This window comes from Humulus lupulus, chromosome 5 (genome assembly GCF_963169125.1).
Source record: "Humulus lupulus chromosome 5, drHumLupu1.1, whole genome shotgun sequence".
Taxonomy (NCBI): domain Eukaryota; kingdom Viridiplantae; phylum Streptophyta; class Magnoliopsida; order Rosales; family Cannabaceae; genus Humulus; species Humulus lupulus.
Genome location: NC_084797.1, coordinates 238,211,799 through 238,234,802, shown reverse-complemented (window position 1 = coordinate 238,234,802; position 23,004 = coordinate 238,211,799). Strand labels below are relative to the sequence as shown.

The window sequence follows — 23,004 nt, the reverse complement described above, 5'->3', positions numbered from 1 at the left end:
AGTACCACTGCCGAACCTGACTAATGAGTCACGGCTTCACAGTTGATACTAACACCTTTGCCAATTCTGATTAATGAGTCAGCCCTGTGTGACCAGTGCCCAGTACCACTGCCGAACCTGACTAATGAGTCATAGCTTCACAGTTGGTACTAGCACCTTTGCCAAATCTGACTAATTAGTCAGTACCATGCACAGGTAAGCAATGCTATCAATGTGTATCATATGCCAATTATCCAAGAATAGGGCATTCAGCATGCTTACTAAACAGTTGCTAGCATAATTATGATCATGCACAAACTCAGAGACTCAAGCTCTGGCCAATCTCATATTCATCATTCATGGCATGCCCTAATCACATGTTTTTCGTGCATCACATACATCACACTTAATCATCCAGCATGCCTTAGTAATAATCATAAGCAAATGGGCAAGATTGCCAAGCTTTCATTATGATATCAATGTTTACGTTTAAACATCCAACATGCATCAATCATAGCCATGCATGTCACACATGGGGTGCAGTTTTCTTACCTTGGGTTCGAGCAAGAATTAATAAAAGATACGACCTTTGAGAACGATCAGTCCTTGGTCCTTTAACGGTCACCTAGTCATAACCAAAAATATAGGATACCATCAATGAAAATGATCAACATAAGTTCCCAAACCAATATCTAGCCTCCGGGACATCAATCCACACTTAACCGGGTAGTAGGATCGACCCCGAGGCCTTAAGCTAGCGTCCCCAAGTCAAAAACCTATTTTTGGCCAAATCTGCCTTGATGGGCCGCGGCTCACCATAGCCATGCCGCGGCTCATCCCCCTGACAGAGGCATAATTGCCTCAGAAACCACCTTAGGCCGCGGCACACTAAAGCCAGGCCGCGGCTTATTACCCTGATCAGCCCAAAAACCAGCAACGCACCAGCAAACTCCCCTGCGTTTTTCCTCTCAAACTAGCCCGTCAAATCAACTCAAAACCTCTTCCAAACACTCATTTAAACCTCCAAACATCATCAACATCTCACCCTCATCAAAACCCAAGTTTCCAAACTCAAGAACTTCCATTAATTCACAACTAACACATAAAAATCATCAACTGAAAACTTAATAGAAAAACAGGGTACACCATGAAACTCATGGCTGGAACTTACCTCAAACTTGATTTTGAATCCCCTTTCATGGCTGAATCAAGTTCCTAAGCTCCTACCTTTGATCTCCTAGCTTAACTCCTCAATTTGGCCTCTCAAAATTCAAAGGGAAGTGAAGGGAGGAACATGTACGGGAGAGAAGAAAATGATGAGGATGAGACTCTGTTTCTGTTCTATTTCCACAGCTTTCTAAACCCCAAAAGCTGATATAAATCCTTAAGGTCAAAAGACCATAATGCCCCTAGGCCAATTTAAAAGCTTCTAAGCACTCCCAAGGGTAAATTCGTCATTTCCAACCTATATCGTTAATTATAATTAACGCTCTCCAATTCCCACTAATCTCAACATTATCAAATGCCAATAAATCATACCCCATTACCCTTTAATTCCCAGTAATGTTCTAATCGTCAAAGTGACCCCGAGACTCACCCTGAGCCCCGAACTTAGACCCGTTATGACTAGACCGAACACTTACATTCCCATGATCGTCTCATGTCGAATGGCTCGAACCAATCCACATATAATGTGGTAAAATTATAATTCACCCATATGCATAATATTACACAATCACGCCCCCAATGGCCAAATTACCGAAATTCCCTTGCAATTAAAATATGAGCCCATATGCATGCATTCACCATCATATAATAATATAATTCACATAAACATGCATATAATCATTAAATACCATAATAAATCAATTATGGCCCTCCCGGCCTCCTAATCAAGGTCCTAAACCTTATTAGGAAATTTGGGGCATTACAAGGGCCGCGGCTAAGCTTCAAGGGCCGCAGCCCTTGGGTGCACGCATGAACTTTAGAGGGTTTTAGGCATGGGAATGTGGTCTAGCTTGCTCGGGATTGGTTTCCCCACCGTGCTTGGTGGAATTCGGATTCCCGGGAGTTAGTTTTGCAACCGGAAACCTATATTCGAGTATTAATGGAACCCTATACTTTGGTTGTGACTAAGTGATAAAGGCTTAGGCTCGAGAACGGATCGTGCTTGAGGGGCGTGGCTCATAGTCGATAACCGCACAGACTAAAGGTAAGAAAACTACACCCAGTTGAGTATTTGAACGGGACTAAGGGCTCCCTAATATAGATGATTGAAAGAATGGTATTATGCCATGTAAATTGTAACCAACGGCCTAAGCGAGCCACGGTTAACTTGTTCAATTGGCACGGCTCGGACACTGGTATCCGAGGACAGCTTAATATGCACTGAGCTCGGTTTAAGCGGGCCAGAGTCAGTGGGTTAAACAGAGGGAGCGGCCTAAGGTGTCGGCCCTAGTATTTATGTGAATTGAATACTATATTTGGTATAGTAGAGATTGTTGAATAATCTAAGTGTGGTTGAAGTTACTTGTACCCTGAAATATGCTTATATACTATTGATTTGTTAACTGAGCATGCTTGCTAGAACATCTGTTTGAGATTGCTATATATGTTGTGTACATTGTTTTCTTGCTGGACCTTGGCTCACGGGTGTTGCGTGGTGCAGGTAAAGGCAAGGGCAAAATCGATCAGCCTTGATTGGAGAGCTCTGCAGGGTGAATGTACATGGCAGGCTGCTCAGCCGCCACGGTTGAGGAGATTACAGGGACAAGAGGACCAGAACCTTGTATTTTTCCTTAGTATGGCTAATGTCTACTTTTAACTGTTGGATATTGTAAACCAGCTTTTAAACACTGATGTTTTGAGGATCCCTATTGGTTACCGTTTATAATTTGTAAAATGTATCTTTTGAGGCCAAAATGTTTTTTAACCTTAGAACACCTAAACTAATAACACATTTTTAAATTAACGGCTCGATTAGCAAGCCTTGCACTTTACAAGTACACAATGTAGCGGTCTTGGCTATCCAGGGCGTTACAATATAACTTTGTTAGCATAGTATATACATTTTTCAGTAATAATTTTGTATGTTTTGATGGTATATTATTTTTCAACTCGGTATATATACTTTGTGGTATGATATATCATTCAACAATCTATAAAAAACGAAAAAAAAATCAAAATAACTTTAAAATAAAAACTAATTAAACAAAACTAATATACATATACCATAATATTAAAATATTTAGAATAAAATAGTAATTTGTTAAAGGGCATATTTGTAGGAAAAACATAACGTATATAATACTTGAATAAACGCAATATGATAAATACAATATTTATATCTACTAAATTAAAGATACATAAATATTATAATTATGAATAATAAAATATAAATAACTTATAATATATATAACAATATTATAATTATAAATAATACAATATAAATATCTTATAATATATATAACAATATAATATTATAATTATAAATAATACAATATAAATAACTTATAATATATATAACAATATTATAATTATAAATAACAATATATAAATAACTATAATATAAATGACAATATTATAATTATAAATAATTATAATATAAATAACAATTATGATTAATTTACACAATAATTATAAAGAACAAAATTAAAAGCTGAAGCCTGTGTAACACACAGTTTCCTTAAAACAGATTATTGTTTAAATATAATATTTGAATGTTAGATATATTTTATATTATTATAAATATATCTATCAGTGATATTTCTATATCTATATATTCAAAGATATTGTTATTGCGAAAAGTTCGTTTGAACTTAAATCTCACTAGAGAAGTTCTGGGAACTGAATATTTTCAAAGAAACTAGACTGCTGAGGCAAGGGCTAGACCCTTCTTCTAGTATTCTTTGGAAATTATGTAGTAGAGATATTTGAGGCTGGATAAATACTCAAAGAAATATTCTATGAGAGGCTAGACCACCAATGGTTGGGTTTTTAACCCTTCCAGGCTAACCTAAGAATTTTCTTTAAGTTTGATCTAATAAATCTATCAGCCATGGTGTCTGAGATAAACATAGTCAATCCCAACCCAATGGAGTGGTGGATTGATATTGGTGCCACTCGGCATGTATGCTCAGACAAGAGTCTGTTCAAATCTTTTGAACAGGTAGATAATGGCGAGAAGATTCTCATGGGAAATTCTGCCACATCTAAAATTGCGGGTCAAGGAAGTGTGATCCTAAAAATGACTTCTGGAAAGGAGCTGACTCTGAACAACGTACTGTACGTACCAGAGATCCGGAAAAACCTAGTGTCTGGTTCACTGTTGAACAAACACGGATTCCGAATTGTATTTGAGTTAGACAAAGTTGTTCTGTCCAAAAGTGGAATGTATGTGGGAAGGGGTTATGTAACTGATGGGTTGTTTAAACTCAGTGTAATGGTTGTTAAACCAATTATCAATAAAGTTAATAACTCTTCTACTTACTTGCTTGAGTCTTCCAATGTTTGGCATGGTAGACTAGGACATGTTAATTATGATACTCTACGGAGATTAATTAACTTGAATCGCATACCAAAATTCCACATTGATTCAAGTCATAAGTGTGAAACCTATGTTGAGGCAAAACTAACAAGGTCTTCCTTCAAAACGATTGAAAGGAATAATGAACCCCTAAATTTAATCCATAGCGATGTATGTGATTTAAAATTTGTTCAAACAAGGGGAGGCAATAAGTATTTTATTACTTTTGTCGATGATAGCACAAAATATTGCTATGTGTATTTGCTAAAAAGCAAAGACGAGGCTATAGAGAAATTTGTTCTCTATAAGACCGAAGTTGAGAATCAACTTAACAAAAAGATTAAGGTGTTGAGAAGTGATCGAGGTGGTGAGTATGAATCACCATTTCGTGAATTCTATGCAAAAAATGGAATCATCCATGAAACAACTACACCTTATTCACCTCAGCAAAATGGTGTTACTGAACGGAAAAATCGTACATTGAAAGAGATGATGAATGCGATGTTGATTAGTTCTGGATTGCCTCAGAACATGTGGGGAGAAGCTATCTTATCAGCTAATTATCTTTTAAATAAGATACCCAAAAAGAAAGAAGATAAGATCCCTTACGAGTTATGGAAAGGAACGAAACCTTCCTTCAAATACTTAAGAGTGTGGGGGTGTCTTGCCAAAGTGGTTGTACCTTTACCAAAAATGGTAAAAATAGGTCCAAAAACTATTGATTGCATTTTCATTGGTTATGCACATAATAGTAGTGCATATCAGTTTTTGGTGTATGAGTCTAAAATATCTGACATACACAAAAACACGATAATGGAATCCAGAAATGCGTCGTTCTTTGAATACGTATTTCCTCTTAGATCAAAAGAGGATTCAAGTTCGTTGAAACGAACACATGAGACTATTGCTGAAAATAGTCAGGGTCAAAGTCAATAATGTGAGGATGAACCTAGACGTAGCAAAAGAATTAGAACAGAAAAATCTTTTGGTCTAGATTTTCTGACCTATTTGCTAGAAGGTGAACCTCAAAGCTTTGATGAAGCTGTGAACTCCACTGAAGGCTCTTTATGGAAATATGCTATTAATAGTGAGATTGAATCCATACTTCAAAATCACACCTGGGAGTTAGTAGATCTTCCTCCAGGATGTAAGCATTTAGGGGCCAAATGGATTTTCAAAAGGAAAATGAAATCTGATTGTTCAATTGATAAGTATAAGGCACGACTTGTAATTAAAGGTTATAAGCAGCGTGAAGGCCTTGATTACTTTGACACCTATTCTCCTGTGACGAGAATAAATTCCATTAGGATGATACTTGCTATTGCAGCTGTTATCCCCAAAAATTGGAGATCGATGATGTGGCAATAAAGGTGACAAGTGGCAGTACATGGTCCGTAAATGACACATTAATAGTCAATAAATATATTGGCTCCTCAGAGTTGTGATAAAGTGACCCGGTAGACTGATGAAGAATTCTGACTGGCCAGGCATGACCTTGTCTGCCCAGGAATGAACTTGTCTGCCCAGACATGACTTTGTTTGACCAGGCATGAACTTGGCCGATCGGACATGACCATGTCCTACCAGTCAAGTGCATGTCCTACCAGCTAAGTGCATGTCTTATCAGCCAAGTGCGTGTCCTACCAGCTAAGTGCGTGACTGCCCAGTCGAGTGCATGACTGCCCAGTAGAGGTATGGCCGACCAGAAAGTGATATTCATCAACCAAATAGAACAGACTACATCAAGGTTCCCAGAAATGGCTTCAACAAGAATCGGTCTTGGCATACGCGGGAATCTCTCATTCTTCCCACAAATTTGGTGTTCTGTTACATTTTGAATATTCTTGTAATTTAAATGTAATAAATATAATAAAATATCCCGATTCTAGGGGATAGCAGATGTATGATCCTAAGCCTATAAATATATGGCTTATGGGATTAGAAAATGGCTCTTCTTTTTTGGAACTTGGGATCTGAGTTTTCTAGAGAGAGAAAGTATTTGCATTTGAGAGAATTCTTGTATTTTTGTAATCTGCACTGAAGAAACTCAGTTGACTCAGTTTCATCTGATCTTGAGTGCAGATCTATAATCACAACTCTAAGTGGATTAGGCTATTACCAACATATTGGGGCTGAACCACTATAAAAATTTCGTGTGTTATTTACTTTCTATTCAAAATCGTCTATGTCGTTTAATTTCTCTTGAAGGTTTTATAGTTTTTGACGTTCTCACGTCGTTGACCAAAAACGCGGTCAACAGCTGCGTTACGCAATCTTGAAGTACATCAAATGGATGTGAAAACTGCTTTTCTAAATGGGGATTTAAATGAAGAAATTTATATGGAACAACCCGATGGGTTTTCCTCCCCAGGTCAATAAAGAAAAGTATGTAAATTGGTGAAATCTTTATATGGTTTAAAGCAAGCACCAAAACAATGGCATGAGAAATTTTACCAAACTATGTTGGCAAATGGCTTCAAAATCAATGAATGCGATAAATGTATTTATGTTAAAGAAACAGATAATGACTATGTCATTTTGTGTCATTACATAGATGACATGCTCATTGTTGGAAGCAGTGATAAGATGATCAAATCTATCAAGAGTATGTTGAACTCAAAATTTGACATGAAAGATATGGGTCTAGTAGATGTCATTTTGGGGATTCAAATCTCAAGGACAACTGATAAGATCATTCTAAGTCAGTCACATTATGTGGACAAAATTCTTGAGAAATTCAACAAAGAAGATTCTGGTGTATCCAGAACCTCTATAGATTCGAGTCTACATTTGTTCAAGAACAAAGGGGAGAGTGTCTCTCAGGTAGAGTACTCTAGAATTATTAGAAGTCTAATGTACTTAATGAGTTGTACAAGACCTGATATAGCCTACGCAGTTAGTAAACTGAGTAGATACACGAGTAATCCAGGGTCTGACCACTGGAAAGGAATAACAAAAGTACTTAGGTACTTGCGATTTACTCGTAGCTATGGGCTGCACTATACTAAATATCCAGCAGTACTTGAAGGGTATTGTGATGTGTTATACCCAAAAAATAGGAAGGTGCATTCTAGGAGAGTTAAGGGGAATGGTCCTAGGAGACCCCAAGGAGGATGTGGTCCTAGGAGACCCCAAGGGTGTGTAGGAGGTAAGCCTCCCAAGGTTTTCTAAGTGTTGGCTCGAACGTGTCCAAGGTAAATAGCTAAGGAGGAGGAGTCTCATGCAAGAGAATGGAGACTTAGATTTTGGTAAGGATGGCCTATACAATGTTCGATCAGACATGTTTGGGAGATGCTAAAGGAGGTTGCCTCAATGTTGTCCAAGGTGAGGTTGCCTCAATGTTGTCCAAGGTGAGGTTGCCTCAATGTTGTCCAAGGTGAGGTGCCAAGGAGGTTGCCTCGGACCACCTTGGTCCGAGGAGAAGCCAAGGAGATTGGTTCAAGGAGGAACATGGCATGCTAGATGAGAGTGCATGTTAGAGGAGAGAAGTGCATCTCCTACCACCATGCACGTTCAACCCACCAAAAACATGTCCTACCACCATGCATATCCTACCACCATGCATGTTCAACCAGCACTTGCATGGGTAGTGGGTAGGAGGTGGACCAACTAGCTAGAGGAGACTAAGTCAGACACAACTTCAACAACATACGCGGGAATCTCTCATTCTTCCCACAAATGGGGAGTTTGTTACATTTCGAATTTTGAATGTTTAAATGTAATAAATATAATAAAATATCCCTATTATAAGGGGATATCAGTTGAGGATCCCAGGCCTATAAATAGAGAGCTTATGGGATGAGAGAATGGCTTCTTCTGCTTCTTCTTTCTAGAGAGAGAAAATTGGGTCTGTCTATTCTAGAGAGAGAAAGTGCTGAAATTAGAGAGAATTCTTATATTTTCAAAATCTATACTGAAGAAACTCAGTTGGCTCAGTCCATCTGATCTTGAGTATAGGTCTATAAATTACAACTCTAAGTGGATTAGGCTATTACCGACAATCGGGGCTGAACCACTATAAAACTCTCCTGTGTTATTTATTTTTCTTGCTTATACCGTCTGTTGTCGTTTTTATTTCTCTTGAAGGCTTGTCGTAATTGACGTTCTCACGTCGTTGGCTAAAAACGCAGTCAACATGATGCTAATTGGATATCTAATATGAAAGACTCAAAGTCTACGAGTGGATATGTGTTTACACTCGATGGTGCAGGTGTATCATGGAAATCTTCTAAACAAACGGTAATAGCTAGATCCACAATGGAATCTGAGTTTATTGCCTTAGACAAGTGTAGCGAAGAAGCTGAATGGCTTCGTCAATTTTTAGAAGATATTCCAAAATGGCCTAAACCAGTGCCAGCTATTGGCATACATTGCGATAGTCAATCTGCAATTGGTAGGGCACATAATAATATGTATAATGGTAAGTCTAGACATATACGTCGTAGACACAATACCATTAGACAACTACTCTCAACTGGAGTTATCTCTATTGACTATGTGAAGTCAAAGGATAATATTGCGGATCCGCTAACCAAAGGGTTAAATAGAGAGTTGGTTGAAAAATCATCGAGGGGAATGGGTCTAAAGCCCATGAATGAATAAAGTCAATACAGTAGACACCCCACCTAGTTGACTGAAGATCCCAAGATCTAGGTTCAAAGGGACAACTAAAACTGTAAAGACTATGTTGGATCACTGTGGGGGTTATCCTCATTGTCCATTCCTATGATAAAACAGTGATAACCGTAAGGAAAAGGTTAAGCTATGCTTTTAATGATTTCTTATGCGTTGAAATGTCGAGCAGAGTAATACGGGTTACTCTTAATTAAGAAAATCACCTATGTGAGAGAGAAGATGGGCCACTTCTATAGGGATTGAATAAGGGCTCAATTCCTAGAATATCTCTTGCAGAACCAGGGAAATGTTCAGGGCCAAAACGAACATAATCTTAAGAACCAATATATGTCAGGAAAGATTCCTGGGTGTGGTATATCATCGTTTACATGAACGACAGAACAGTTCAAAGACATTGCGTCTACTGATCAGCCAGTAATGTAAATATACTTACACAAGGGAAGGTTCAAAGGGTAACACCTACCTATCCTATGCAGGTTTCTACCGTTGAACTCTATCACCTAGGTCTATTTCTTTTGTTGGTTTTTGTTGAGTCAGTTTTTCATTCATGTGGGGGATTGTTGGATATTTTGAATGAAAAAACAATTGGGGTTTGTCCCACATTTTTTGTGAGTGGTTATGCCTCTCAAGAATAGCCTATATATAGAGATCATAGGTCTTAGTTTTAATTACACCAAAAACTTATATTCATATATATATTTTGTCTTCCTTTGAAGATTAAAGATATATATATTTTCAATATTGTTTTTCTCTTTTTCTTTAGAGTTGTGTAGTGTGATAGAGTTCAGGCATATTTGGTTCGGCGAAGTAATTGAGTTACTTGTCGTTCACCATTGTATCCTGGGAGATAGACGTCGAAACCTCGTAGAGGCGGCGAATCTGTTTTAAGGAAACTGTGTGTTACACAGGCCTCGACTTTTAATTTTGTTCTTTATAATTATTGTGTAAATTAATTATAATTGTTATTTATATTATAATTATTTATATTGTGTTATTTATAATTATAATATTGTCATTTATATTATAGTTATTTATATATTGTTATTTATAATTATAATATTGTTATATATATTATAAGTTATTTATATTGTATTATTTATAATTACAATATTTATGTATCTTTAATTTAGTAGATATAAATATTGTATTTATCATATTGCGTTTATTCAAGTATTATATACGTTATGTTTTTCCTACAATATTTAGTAATATGTGATATTAATGAGATGATTGGACTATTTTACTACAAAATTAAAAACATGGATACTTACTTACTTTCATACATCATTAAGGGTTATTTTGCACCTTGCCCCATTTTCAATTCGTATCGTGCCTGATCCAAACCCATATTTTTTCGTGCTATGTCGTATTCGTGCCTCCCGAGCTCGTGCCGTGCTAGAAAGCCCAGCCCGTATTTACACCTCTATATTTTGTAATATAACACTACAATCCTTCCTAGTTCGGCTAGCTGTCCAAACATTTTGTAATGTAAAAATGTTTTTTGCTTTTGTTTTGGCACGTAATCTAGAAAGATATTTCAAAATAGTTTACAAAAGTTTTAAACTTTTGGGTCTCGCTCTATATATGTCAACAAAACCAAAGAAAATAATGAGTGATTAGTCTTAAAGGATCTAATTTGTTATTTAATTACCATAGCAAAGCAAAGCAAAAGCACTAGAGGATCATTATTAATTAGTTGGCCGACTCGACTTCATTAACTAAGTGACATAAAATTATTGAAAAAGCTATCGTCCTTTCCTTTACGTCGGAGGCTTCGTATCCGTTGGGGTAAAGATTATTATGGGTGTCATTGGTATATATAACTTTATGATTTTAAATTTTTAAAATTTGTGGTACCCATCAAAATACATAATTGGTAGAATGTATTTGAAAATTATATCCGAATCAAAATTTAGATTTTACGAAATAAAGTAAAAAATAATAAAATTATGTTTTCTCCATTTTCATAAATTCAAATTTTTAAAATTTAAAAGCAGTTTACAGATATTGAACTAATCATATTTTTATAAACATGTAATTTTTAGTAACTAAATATTTTTATTTCAGAATCTTACTTTTTAAAAAATACAATTTTCTAACCAGGAACCAATCAGATTCTATATCTCACCCTCAATTTACGGTGGTCAGTCAACATCACTACATTTTCTATTCTTTTTTCTTAAATCATTATATCTAGGATATTAAAGGTGGTCCATGCCACCACTTTGGAGTAGAGTAAAGCAAAAGAGTCTTAGTACAAACAAAGAGTGTGTGGGAAAGAAGTGAAGAGTTATAAGTGAGTGATAAAAAATAAATTGGAACTAGAATTATATTTAGTCACTAATTTTTTAGTAATGAAAATAATTTCTTTTGCTACAATATGTGATTAAAACAAAAAAAAATGTAATTAGATATGGGGATGTGAATGATGATGTTCTTAAGTCCATTCATTGCTGGCTAACACATGGGACAATATCTATGTTCAAATTTTTTGGAGGACAGTAGTTCTCTTAGTTGAGGACTATATTAACCCACCAGAAGAGGTTTTATTTTTCTTAATTATTAGCTGCTTTTTTTATAACATATATAATATATTATTATAAAAATTATTTATTTTCCTTTTTTTTCTATTGTTAGTTTATTTTATAATATATATGGATTTTAATTAAATTTTATATATAATATATTTTTTAATTTTTAAATTAATATATATTTTTTAATTTCAATATTATTTTTACAGTAAATTTTAAATAAAATTATAATAAATTGTGATATTTCAAATTTAGTATTATGCACATCAAACATAATACAGTTAAGTCTCGTTTAGATGGTATGATTGAATTGGATAAGATTTGATTAGTTTTATAATGTAACTTTGTTATCAAGAGATTGTTGAAAAAAATAATCCAACAATCTAAATAATCTCCCCTGATTTAGAACAACTTAATCTCTTTACAAAACTTGAGATACTTTTATTCTCTTCAATCCTCACCTCCATGTATTTCCTTGTAAGAAAAAATAATTTGTGAAATGATCGACTCATTAATTCCTGTATATTTTTTCTCTTATATTTTTTTAATCCAATTCAATCCCAATGTACAAACATAATCTTAAATTCTAATACAATCCAATCTAATCCTTTGTACAAAGGAATTATATATATATATATATATATATATATTAGTGAGCTATTAGCAATTGGTGACTCATGAGTGAGTGTCTTGCCTAGTTGAGATGTGTTGAAAATGACTATATTCTAATGATGTGTTGGCAATGGCAGAATTATTTTTATTTAATTTGAAGATATGCCATATCTCTCTTTTATCATAAAGCAAGAGTGGTCCTTGTCCTTGTCCATAATTTTTCCAAATTAAATTAATTTGTTTATATGTTTTATCTTCTTTTTTCGTTTTGATGGGAAATCTTTATTAGTTGATTGTTTTTTTGTGTAGTAAATAATTTTTATTAATGAATATAGTGTCATATTTTTCTTAAAATATAAGTATATAAATTGTCTTCTTTTTTTTTTATGTACATATATTTTGTCGGTTTATATAAAAGAGGACTTCAAAAAAGATTGAAAGTTGTTATATATTTTAGGGAAGAAAATCCCAGTAATGAATATTCTTCTCAAATTTTTAACAAAAATATAATTTTTTTTCTTAAGGAAGCAATACTATAAAACACCAACTTTATTCGCAGACATGAAATCTCTCAAATTGATTCTTATTCCTCTTATTATTAATTTGCTGAAATAAGTGTGACTGTGTATTTATATTTTTATTTAAGTGTTTCACTTACATATTAATAATATAGGGAAAATTTTGGGTGTACCTTTCTTTAGTTTTTGACCTGAAAAATACTTTTGATGCAATTATTTTTTTATGGTTATGTATATTGTAATTATTTAGAGCATTTTTGAAATTTTTAATAAATTTTGAATAATTTATTATATTGAATAAATAAAATTAAAATAATTTATTACACGCGTGATTATTTTTTTGATACACATAGAAAATAATTTATTTAAACATTATTTTTTGCACTTTAAATTATTTAAAATTTACTGAAAATTTACAAATGCTCGCTGAAAATACTTCCCGACCCAAAAACAGAAAATAGATGCACCAAAAAACTACCCAATAATATAATAATATGATATGGTAATATGACAAATAAATTGTCACTTTCTCAACTGCACATATATATTTCATGTTTTATCAACAACTAAATTAAACAAATTGTTCAGAAAAAATATACACAGATATACATCGAATTCAAGGATATAATTGACTGGTCACTAATTAGAAAAATGGATTTTAGCGAAAGGGAACTTCTGTTAATGCGCATCCTTTGTGTAATTTTCATTCAAGAGAAAGAAAAAAATCACACTATTTGTAGTTTTAAGATTCTTTTTTGGTACTCTGAAAAAAATACATACATGGGGTGATCATTCAAGGATGCACACATTTATAGCATAAATATGATCTAAATTTTCTTGTAATCTTTTTCTTTTTTAAATGAAGTAAAATAAAATAGAATATCAAAATTGAAATAAAGAATAATATTGTTAACATTGAAAATTTTTACGGGTGTTTGGTATGAAATTTGAGTTTGTGGAAGTAAAGTTATAGAGTGTTTAGATTAAGGGAATATGAAACTCAAGTGTTTAAATGAATTAAGATTACTCTCAAATCAAGCTAAAAAGATAAGACACACTTAAAAACACAAACTCGCAAGTCATTAAATATAAACTTACCAAACATGAGTTAGATTTGATATTCTCATTCGCACCAAACTAAACTCATATATCAAACACCCCCTCCTTATTATAACAAAATAAGTAATAGTGAAAAATCAAATATTCCTATATTTTAAAATAATCATTCTTTTATTTATATGTTAGGACTCGATACTAACGGCATTATTTGTGTTAATCTTGCGATTATAGTTGAACACTAGTTCTTATTTTTTAAGGAAAAAAAAAAAAAAATTGTGAATATTTGGTGATCAAATTACATATAAAGATGCCCTAAATCAGAAATTGATGATTTATTTATTTTCAATTTCATAGGAGTGGTCTTCTTATTTTGTCTTCAAGTATATATAGGTTAGAAGGCAATAAACGTTTCTAGGAAGCTCTCTTAAAGATTATTGAAAGGAAAAGATGGGACCATATTAAATTTCAAAATATCACACAACTTCCTTATATTATTATCATGAAATCAAATTTAGATGACTTCAAAAACTATGCTTTTTATTTAAAAAAAAAAAAACAAATTAAAAAGTACTAAAAATTTGTTTGTATTAGCTAGACATTATCAATTGAAGTTCGTTATTAATTTGAGGTACATTGAATTTTATTGATTTTTTTATATAAACCAAAGTACAGTATTTCTGACCATAAAATGGTCTAACGTTCTCTACTCATAATTTATTAATAAGAGTGGGACATTTATAAAACTAATTATTGGTACCATTTTCCAAAGGATATAGAAGAATCAAAATGAAAAGTCAAGCATAATAATTTTTTAAGGAAAAAAAAATTAAATAACGTTTTTTGCCCGGATGCATAATGCAAACTACTCCTTCAAATATATATATAATAAACTTTTGTTTTAATTTTCTTCTGCATAATTTTTCCATCTGAACATTTCCAAATAAAAAACATAATATATAATTTTTGTTAGACTTATATTGTTTTAAAAGCGAAGATTTTAGTTCTTTTTTTCTTTTAAATATGTGTAATTGTATGTACAAATGTCAAAAAATGCACAATAAAATATATTAAAATTGATTTTTTTTTGTTAAAATTTTATTATATTGTGTATATTTTTATTATTTAGTATAATTTAAATAATTTAATATTCAATATTTATACATGTCGTAATTAGCAAAGTTTATCTCAACTTCTTAATAATTATTTTTGCTTATTATATTATTTAAAAGAAAATTCATCTGGCTAAAGTTAAATCATAAGTTCGCCACTGCCTCAGGTGTAGCTTAAAAAAGAGAGGTATTTAAATATAGTTAGTTGGGCATGAAGAAGGCCTCTATCACATAATTAAATATGGTATTACCATTTGTCTAAACTATTGTTTTCATACAACTCGGCAAATTGGATGGTTACTTTCACAAATAGACATAATAATTCTACTAATTCAATTTAATTATTCTAATTTATTTGTGTTGTTTTTTATGTGGAGAAGTTGATTAGTTAAATACCATATCTAATAATAATAAAATACCAAACATTCAAACCTTCCTTTCATGTCTAATTATGAGGCTTGGCCCTTTTGAGGACATGTAACTGCTCAATTATTTAATGGTGAATGCAATTGCTCTTGGCTCTTATTATCATCCAATGAAATGGAAATTAATAAGGCCCACTTCTTGATTTTTTATGTGCAGTACAGCCCTACATATACATATACATAGAGAATTGTTTAAAGGCGGTGCCCCAACCATAAAGTAGGTGGGATACTGGTGCAATTTAATATTAGATCTTATTTATTTGAATTTAATAAGAATTATGTGGTATCGCTAACCAATCATGAGACGACACCTCATGTGATGTTGAACATCTTAAAGTGTCAAATAACAATACTCAACTAAATATCACAACACAACTTCTATTGATTTGCTCTGACAAATATTCAAATGATAATAAATCATATGCTTCCACTGTCCACTGTCCACTGTCCACATACCAAATTGCTAAATTTAGTCAATTTTGTATATATTTAGACTAGTATTTTCCTCACTTTATCATTATGAAAGGAGTCGTGGGAGCATATCGCTGTGGCGTTTTCTTAATGGTTTATATGTTCACAAATGTAACTTATTTTAAGAGTTTAAGTTAATAATTATTTTAATTTGTCTTTACGTTCATATATTATTATATATTAAATAAAAAAATATTTGCTTAATTTTATTTATAAAATTTATTAATTATTTTTATTAAATTTATATCATTATCATATAAATTTTAAATAAATTAATAATATTATATATAAAAGAATAATATAAACATATTAAATAAAAAATTAAACCAAAAAGATCTTGCTTATGATTTTTTTTTAAATATATATATAATATGATAACATATTTTAAGCATAACTCATAATTTTTTTAATAAAAATTAAGATTATGTATTATATTATTATAATGATATTTTATAATATTTAAATTTATATTAATAAAAGTATTAAATATCAAGATTTGTATTGAATATTATTATAATAATAATATTTTCATATTTTATAATATTTGAATTCATATTAATATAATTAGTAAAAAATTATGATTATATAATATTATCATAATGATATTTTATAACATTTAAATTTATTAATATAATTATTAAATATCTAGTATTGTATTATATATTATTATAATAATAAAATTTTATAATATTTGAATTAGAATTTAAATATATATATATTAATATAATTATTATACATGTAGTCTTAATATTAAATATTATTACAATAATAATATTTTATAATATTTGAATTTATATTAATATAATAAATAAATATCTATTATTTATTAGTTTTAAATGTATATTCTGTTAAATATTTAGAATATTCCATTCAAATTAACAAAACAAACTGTTAAAATCAAGAATTTCCGTTATCTACATATTTTTTATATAGAAGAAATACTAGATCATCTCCAATTGATGATATAAATTTTGTGCTAAATTTAGTTAAAAAAAATGAGCAAATACTATATTAAATAAATAAAAAAAATTAAAGAGCTTTCAATTAATATAAAAGTTATTAATTAGTGGCAAAAAATAAATAAAAAAATGATCATTTATTGTATGCCAAATTTGACTTATGTTATATTTTATGCTAAATTCGGCACATGGACCTTTTGCAACACCATTAGAGATACACATTTTAAAAAATGTGCTAAAACATAGCAATAAACCACTTTTATAGTACTCTAGCTCTTACCTGTTATTCTTTCTCTCCCTCTCTTCTTTATCCGTTCTCAAACCAAATTTTGGACTAGAGTTGGTAGGGGTGCATAATATATCCAATCCAATTACAACCGACCAATTTGTTTATTTTCGGCATAAATACCCTATTTCTCTGTTTCTAAATCTATTTCATGATTTGTTGCTATGTTTATCATAATAACATGTCAACATGATATGAAAGCAAATTAATTAAGATTGAAAAAAAAAAAAAGCAAATTTATTACATGAAAGGAACAAAGCCGATTCCATCCTTACTCGTAGCCTAGGAGCCGCACAACCAATTAAATTTCACTTGTGATCACCACTATTAATACATCTGTGTCACACTAAAATATTTTATTTTCTAGAGCTTAAAGAGGGCATGACGCATAAAGAAAGATAATGGGGTACTTATTTTGCTTTAAATTATTATTGGGAAGTGGTTATGCAAAAAGAGAGAGAGACAGGGATGTGATTAGTATTACATTAAAAGCTGGCTCCATCACCGGGTCCCTAGACTGAAGATTCAACCTGTAAAGATGACCGAGCAATATCCAAGGCCTCCTCCACCGAAGATGCATTCTGAAGCTTGGCTTTATCAACTATGGGCTGACTCCTTGCCAGTTTGGGAAGAAGTTGAAATTCCTTCATTGGAAAAAAACCAATCTCAGCTCAATTTTTTTTACATCCAAGAAGAAATATAGCATATGATAAATGGGAAACATGACTTGAGATTAACAAGAGTAAATTTGGAAGTAGCTCTTGATAAGTTAATGGTGTTTGAGTTTTAGAAATTTGAGGTACCTCAGGGCTTCCGCTTTCTAGAAGAACTCCTTTCAATTTACCTGCAGCGAAATAAATATTGACTCTGTTAAAATTTGAACCGAAGATGATGATACGTATGTGTAGCGAAAGTTTTTTGATGGACTTTCGTACCAGAATCTATCCAGAAAGTCGCAATCTTTGGATCAAACTTCCCAACTTCAATTGCTTCTCCAACTGTTAGAGAGTGAGTGAAGTTAGTGTTAGGTCTGGTATGGTGTTTTTAGATGATGATAAACATAAAATGCTAAAACTTGAGTTTCTAATTCTGACCATTGTCCCCGAAAAATTGCCACCAAACTTTCCTGGAACTTCCTTCGTACTCAAACACCCTTGAGTAGAAGTAGGGAAGATAGTCATAGCTGCAAATCATAAGGAAATACAAGTCAGCAACAAATAATATTTTCAGCATGGGAATAAAAGAAACGCCAATACAAATGGGTTTGACATCCAAAGAAAAAATATATATAAAAAGGATTAGTCCAGCTTACTTGTGAGTTTGTGCACTCAACAATGCTTTAACACAGTGTTGTGCTGATCGACGAGCATGGTCTACATGTTCAACTCTTGCGATACGGTCATACAACTGCCAATTTTTTAACCACATTTCATTACAGAATTCAGAGTAACTAAAGTGAACTGTTTGTAAAATGAAGAAAAGCATGCCTTCAATGGGAATGCTGCTACATCTCCAACTGCAAAGATTCCAGGTATACTGGTTCTAAACTGACCATCAACCTGGGTTTTGAAAGCACAAATGTAATTTTATTTATAGAAAGTAGAGGAATAAAATCAATGTGTACACATAATTAATGTCAGCTACCAGAATTAAGTTATAGTATTGTAATGTTAGAGAGAGAGAGAGCAACGGAGAGTGTGAGAAAGGTGTTATTTTCAAGAACTTTTGCAGAAAGCTGCAATGACTGGTGGGATTAGTCTAACAAGCACCTGTATGCCACCAACAGTGGTATTCAAACCCACACTTTCAAAGGGACCGACAGCAGGTTTTGCTCCAATGCCTATAATTACCTGCACAGAGAAAGAAAAAGGGAGAAAACATTTTGAATATGTAAGCATACAAAATTGGTGCAACATGGTAAAACAAGTTCTCAAGTATGGAAACAGTTACAGTGTCTGCTTCAATTGTAGATCCATCTTCAAGTTTAATGGCAGCTACACGCCCATCAGCACCTGCTTCCAAGTTTTTAATCATGGCACCCTACAAAATAATTAAGGATTCAAGGGTCATCTTGCCTGGTTTTCATGATATATATAAATATATATAGAGAGAGAGAGCGAGAGAGAGAACACCTTCAAGAATTTAACACCATTCTCTTTGTAAAGTTCTTCATATCTCTGAGCAAGTGAAGGAGTAAACAGTCTTTGCAACAGATGATCCTCTGGAAATACGATCTTTTTTTTCCGAAAAAAAAAGAGGGAAGGGGGAAAAAACAGATGAATGTTGGCTCAGATTTGTCAAGAGGTAATAATTATACTTGATTCTTTATTTCTGAATTATAAGTATAGATAAGCACGCGCACACACACACACGCCAGTTTATAGATTGTTGTGCTAGCCTTATGTAGTCAAAACAGCCAATTGAAGAAATGATTCTTCCACAGGATTTTAGCAAAATACACCAGTTTGAAATGCTTAGAGGATGCATTTCATAGGCCTTTTAGAATTTCTACCCCGTTAGGCATTATATGCTAAACATACCGTAGTATCAAGTTTCCAAGCAACAGCGGCTGCAGCAACTTCCATACCAATGTAACCACCACCGACAATAACTACCTTCTTTGCCTTCTCCTAGAAAAGGGGAGATGGGGAAAAGAAGAAGTAAGCAGAAAGATTCCAAATAGTTATCCAGTGATTAACATAACAAGTCCACATTGTGAAAGGAGTTATAATACAAAATTTCCATACATATTATACACATACAAAACAACATAAATCCTTCAATTGTTTGGTGTGTTGGAGGCTTAATAATTCATCTACGTGTTAGACCTAGAACTAATTCCTATCATTATGTAGGATTAAAATTCGTAAGTTTGGTATTTACTTTAAAGCATTTGAAGCTTGGGCCAAAAATATCTAAGAGATATTTCAAGCTCAAGCTTGGTTTACTACAACAAAGACACTGCCATTACATTTTTCTAATGAAATGATTCAAGAGCCTAAATCTATGTATAGTATCAAAATCAGCAAGATGCAAGTTTCAACCACATAGCATGTAGACACTTTGAAAATTTAAACTCAATATAATGTTTTCTGGCAACAAGTTAATTTATAATGCATACTTATAGATAACATTAAGCTCAAAACTTCCTGTAAGTAACTATGCAGGTAAAAGAAATTGTCAGTATCATATTCATACAGTTTACTTATAGATGTAACGAGGATTATATCCTCTGCATTCATTTCACAGTACAAGAAATTCTAGCATACATTAGAAATCAACAAAAATCCATGCTTTAATAAAGTGAAACTGAAAATGTTTTTACCAAAGATGATATAAGCGCATCAGCATCGGCAACATCACGAATATAGTGAACACCAGGCAGGTTTCCTCCAATTTTTTCTGGAAACCTGTAAACTTATACTCAAGAAAGCACATTCCTTCAGCTTTTATATGAAAATATCTAGTAGTGTGTTAACACTAATCCATAACCAAATCACAATAATGAAGAATTAAAATCATCTAATATGATTTCTTATTTTCCAAAGATAAATAAAGTGCACCTTGAGGCTGTACACCCTGTGGCAACAATTAGAGATCCATACTTTAGCAGCTTTCCAGAATTTGTTGTTAGGGTATGCTTTTCTATATCTATACTTGTCACTGGTTCATTATACATCGTCTAGAGAAGAGATTGACAAAGCAGCAACAATTTCAGCATTTCAACCACCAAGAGAGGACTAACTAAATAAAATATGAAATCACTTCAATACAATTTAATGACAATTTTGAAAAGCCTCTCATCAGATTTACTTATTACTTATGTTAGGCATATCAAGGATCATAGGGGAATGGAAAATCTGCCATACTGAACTAAGATTAGAATGCTGTTGTATTTTGTTTTGACCTTTTAGCTAATTATGATTTTGTTGACTCCATGTTATGTTCTTTCTGCTGCTGAGCTGTTCTATAAAGGACTGGAGGGTAGTTTGGGGTTGTGCTGAGAAGGAATAAAGCATGAGAGCTGAGTGAAAGGAGGTCTAGACTGTCTAGAGAATTTTGTAGAGCTTTAGCTCAGGTAGAGACCGGGCACTTGAATTCCTAGGATTCTTTGGTTGTGCCTTTCTTACTTTTCTGGTTCAATACAATCTATATCTTGATCTTTGTCATCTTGCTCTCTACCAAATTTTAACTAATAAAATTATCCAGGAATGAGAGAAAAGATGTTGATTGAGAACAAGATAAGCTTTTTTAGGATTTACTATGATCTATCTATACAATTATATTATTTGTTTAAAATAAAAAGTGATACAAATCCAGCCATGCAATTTTACAACAGGAATTCTTATCTAAAGACTAAAAGTTCCTATCTTCATTTTTTGTTATGTTTTCGTTTTTAATCAAGCATTTTAAAAGTGTAACCTTCCGCTGAGAATTCCAAACTGAAAACTTATTCAGACCTCAGAGAAAATAAAACATTTCAGCATAACAATGAATCACCTCTATTCCTTTCTCTTGATACCACTCAGGTGTCTGTCTTTCCCCACCAGATCCAACACATGTATGAAACCCCTACAATCATAGCAATATATTAACTAAACACTACACACAAAAACAAACAACAACAGTATAAACGTTAAAGAATCCAATTTTCGAAGAACACACAATTACAAATGACAGTAGCAAATGTATATAACGTAACATTACAAATCAATACTCATCTAGAAACTCATTATGATCAAAATTAAATAGCGAAATCACCACAACTTACAGGTAAACGAGCAGGCTTCTTGTCTAGAGGAAACAAATAGGCTTTTGTCAATGCAGGACGCTCATAAGGTGCATACGCCTAATAATTAAAAAAAAAACATATCAAAATCAAAATTTGCATTTTCGTTTCCAAAATTGGATTGAAAAGATAAATAATCCAAAACCTCTTTGGAGACGATACAGAGTCGTCCATCGGCCATGCCGTGTTCGACGAAAGTCCTAGCCGCATAACCAGCAGCATTTCCTCCTCCGACGATGACAAACCTGAAACGAAACTCAGAATTCAAACACAAAAAGAAAACCCACCAATTTAAAAACTCGAAAAAAAAAAAAAACTGACTCTCGATTCTCGTTGTCGAAATTGGAAGAGGCGACGACGAAGCTTCTGCGGAAGGTTCTACATCCAAGCGAAGCAGGAGAGCGAGAGATGGAGCTAGATTGAGAACCGCGAATAGAAAGACCGTGCCAGAGGGAGGAAGAGCTAGACAGAGTCGCCATTAATCTCCGAACTGCAACTTATGAAAAGAAAGAAAAGGATCAGAGCTGGAGCAGAAGAAGAGGAAGACCGGTAGAGTGGGTGAGGTTTGTGAAGTTTGAATAACCTGATGACATCGAGATTCGGAACCGGATTTTGATGGAGGTATTTATATGAGTGAGAAAAAGGAAGGAGAGGGAGAGAGTGAAGTGGTAATGAAAATGAAATGGTGACTCTAGAAGAGTACCAAGGGTCGTGGTCGTGTCATGGTGTGTGATTTGGTTTGGAGTGAGAGAAGAATAGCAGCCGTAATAGCTGCAATGCAATTGCTATAGTGCAGAGCCTTATGGGCTTTGCTTCGGGTTGGTCCCGGACGGACTCGCGTCAAAAGGTGGGAGCCAAATTGTTGAACATTTTTGGCTTGCATATATGTTGACAAAATTGAAAACGGATTTTATGGTACGATAAAACATTCAAAAATATACTTACAATAGATATTTGCACCCAAAGTACTGAAGTAGTATTGTACTTACTTACTCATATTTTTGTTTTTATTTGGCATGCCAATAACATGGCAATTTATGGCAGGTCGGTTGTATTTTATAATATTTATTAAATTTAAATATGTGAGATTTAATATTAAATTTCAC

General features: G+C 32.8%; 1 protein-coding gene across 1 annotated transcript; it reads right to left on the bottom strand.

Moving 5' to 3' along the window:
• Positions 1–17,330: 17,330 nt before the first annotated feature.
• On the bottom strand, positions 17,331–22,681 carry LOC133778492 (monodehydroascorbate reductase, chloroplastic/mitochondrial). The gene is made up of 17 exons (XM_062218437.1): positions 22,482–22,681; positions 22,220–22,388; positions 22,044–22,143; positions 21,881–21,958; positions 21,610–21,681; positions 20,673–20,791; positions 20,435–20,519; positions 19,650–19,739; positions 19,242–19,343; positions 19,060–19,149; positions 18,879–18,959; positions 18,597–18,668; positions 18,422–18,516; positions 18,204–18,292; positions 18,045–18,107; positions 17,913–17,953; positions 17,331–17,753 (listed from the first exon to the last, which is right to left on the bottom strand). The coding sequence occupies exons 1-17, from the start codon at positions 22,489–22,491 to the stop codon at positions 17,622–17,624; spliced, it is 1,488 nt and encodes a 495-aa protein (XP_062074421.1). The 5' UTR covers positions 22,492–22,681; the 3' UTR covers positions 17,331–17,621.
• Positions 22,682–23,004: the final 323 nt, after the last annotated feature.

What these genes read in the sequence shown, in the direction of transcription:
- LOC133778492 (XM_062218437.1), bottom strand. An exon ending in CTACAATTGAAGCAGACACT is followed by an intron (nt 18,960 to 19,059) that starts GTAACTGTTTCC and finishes TTCTCTGTGCAG; the next exon opens with GTAATTATAGGCATTGGAGC. An exon ending in GACTTTCTGGATAGATTCTG is followed by an intron (nt 17,954 to 18,044) that starts GTACGAAAGTCC and finishes ATTTCGCTGCAG; the next exon opens with GTAAATTGAAAGGAGTTCTT.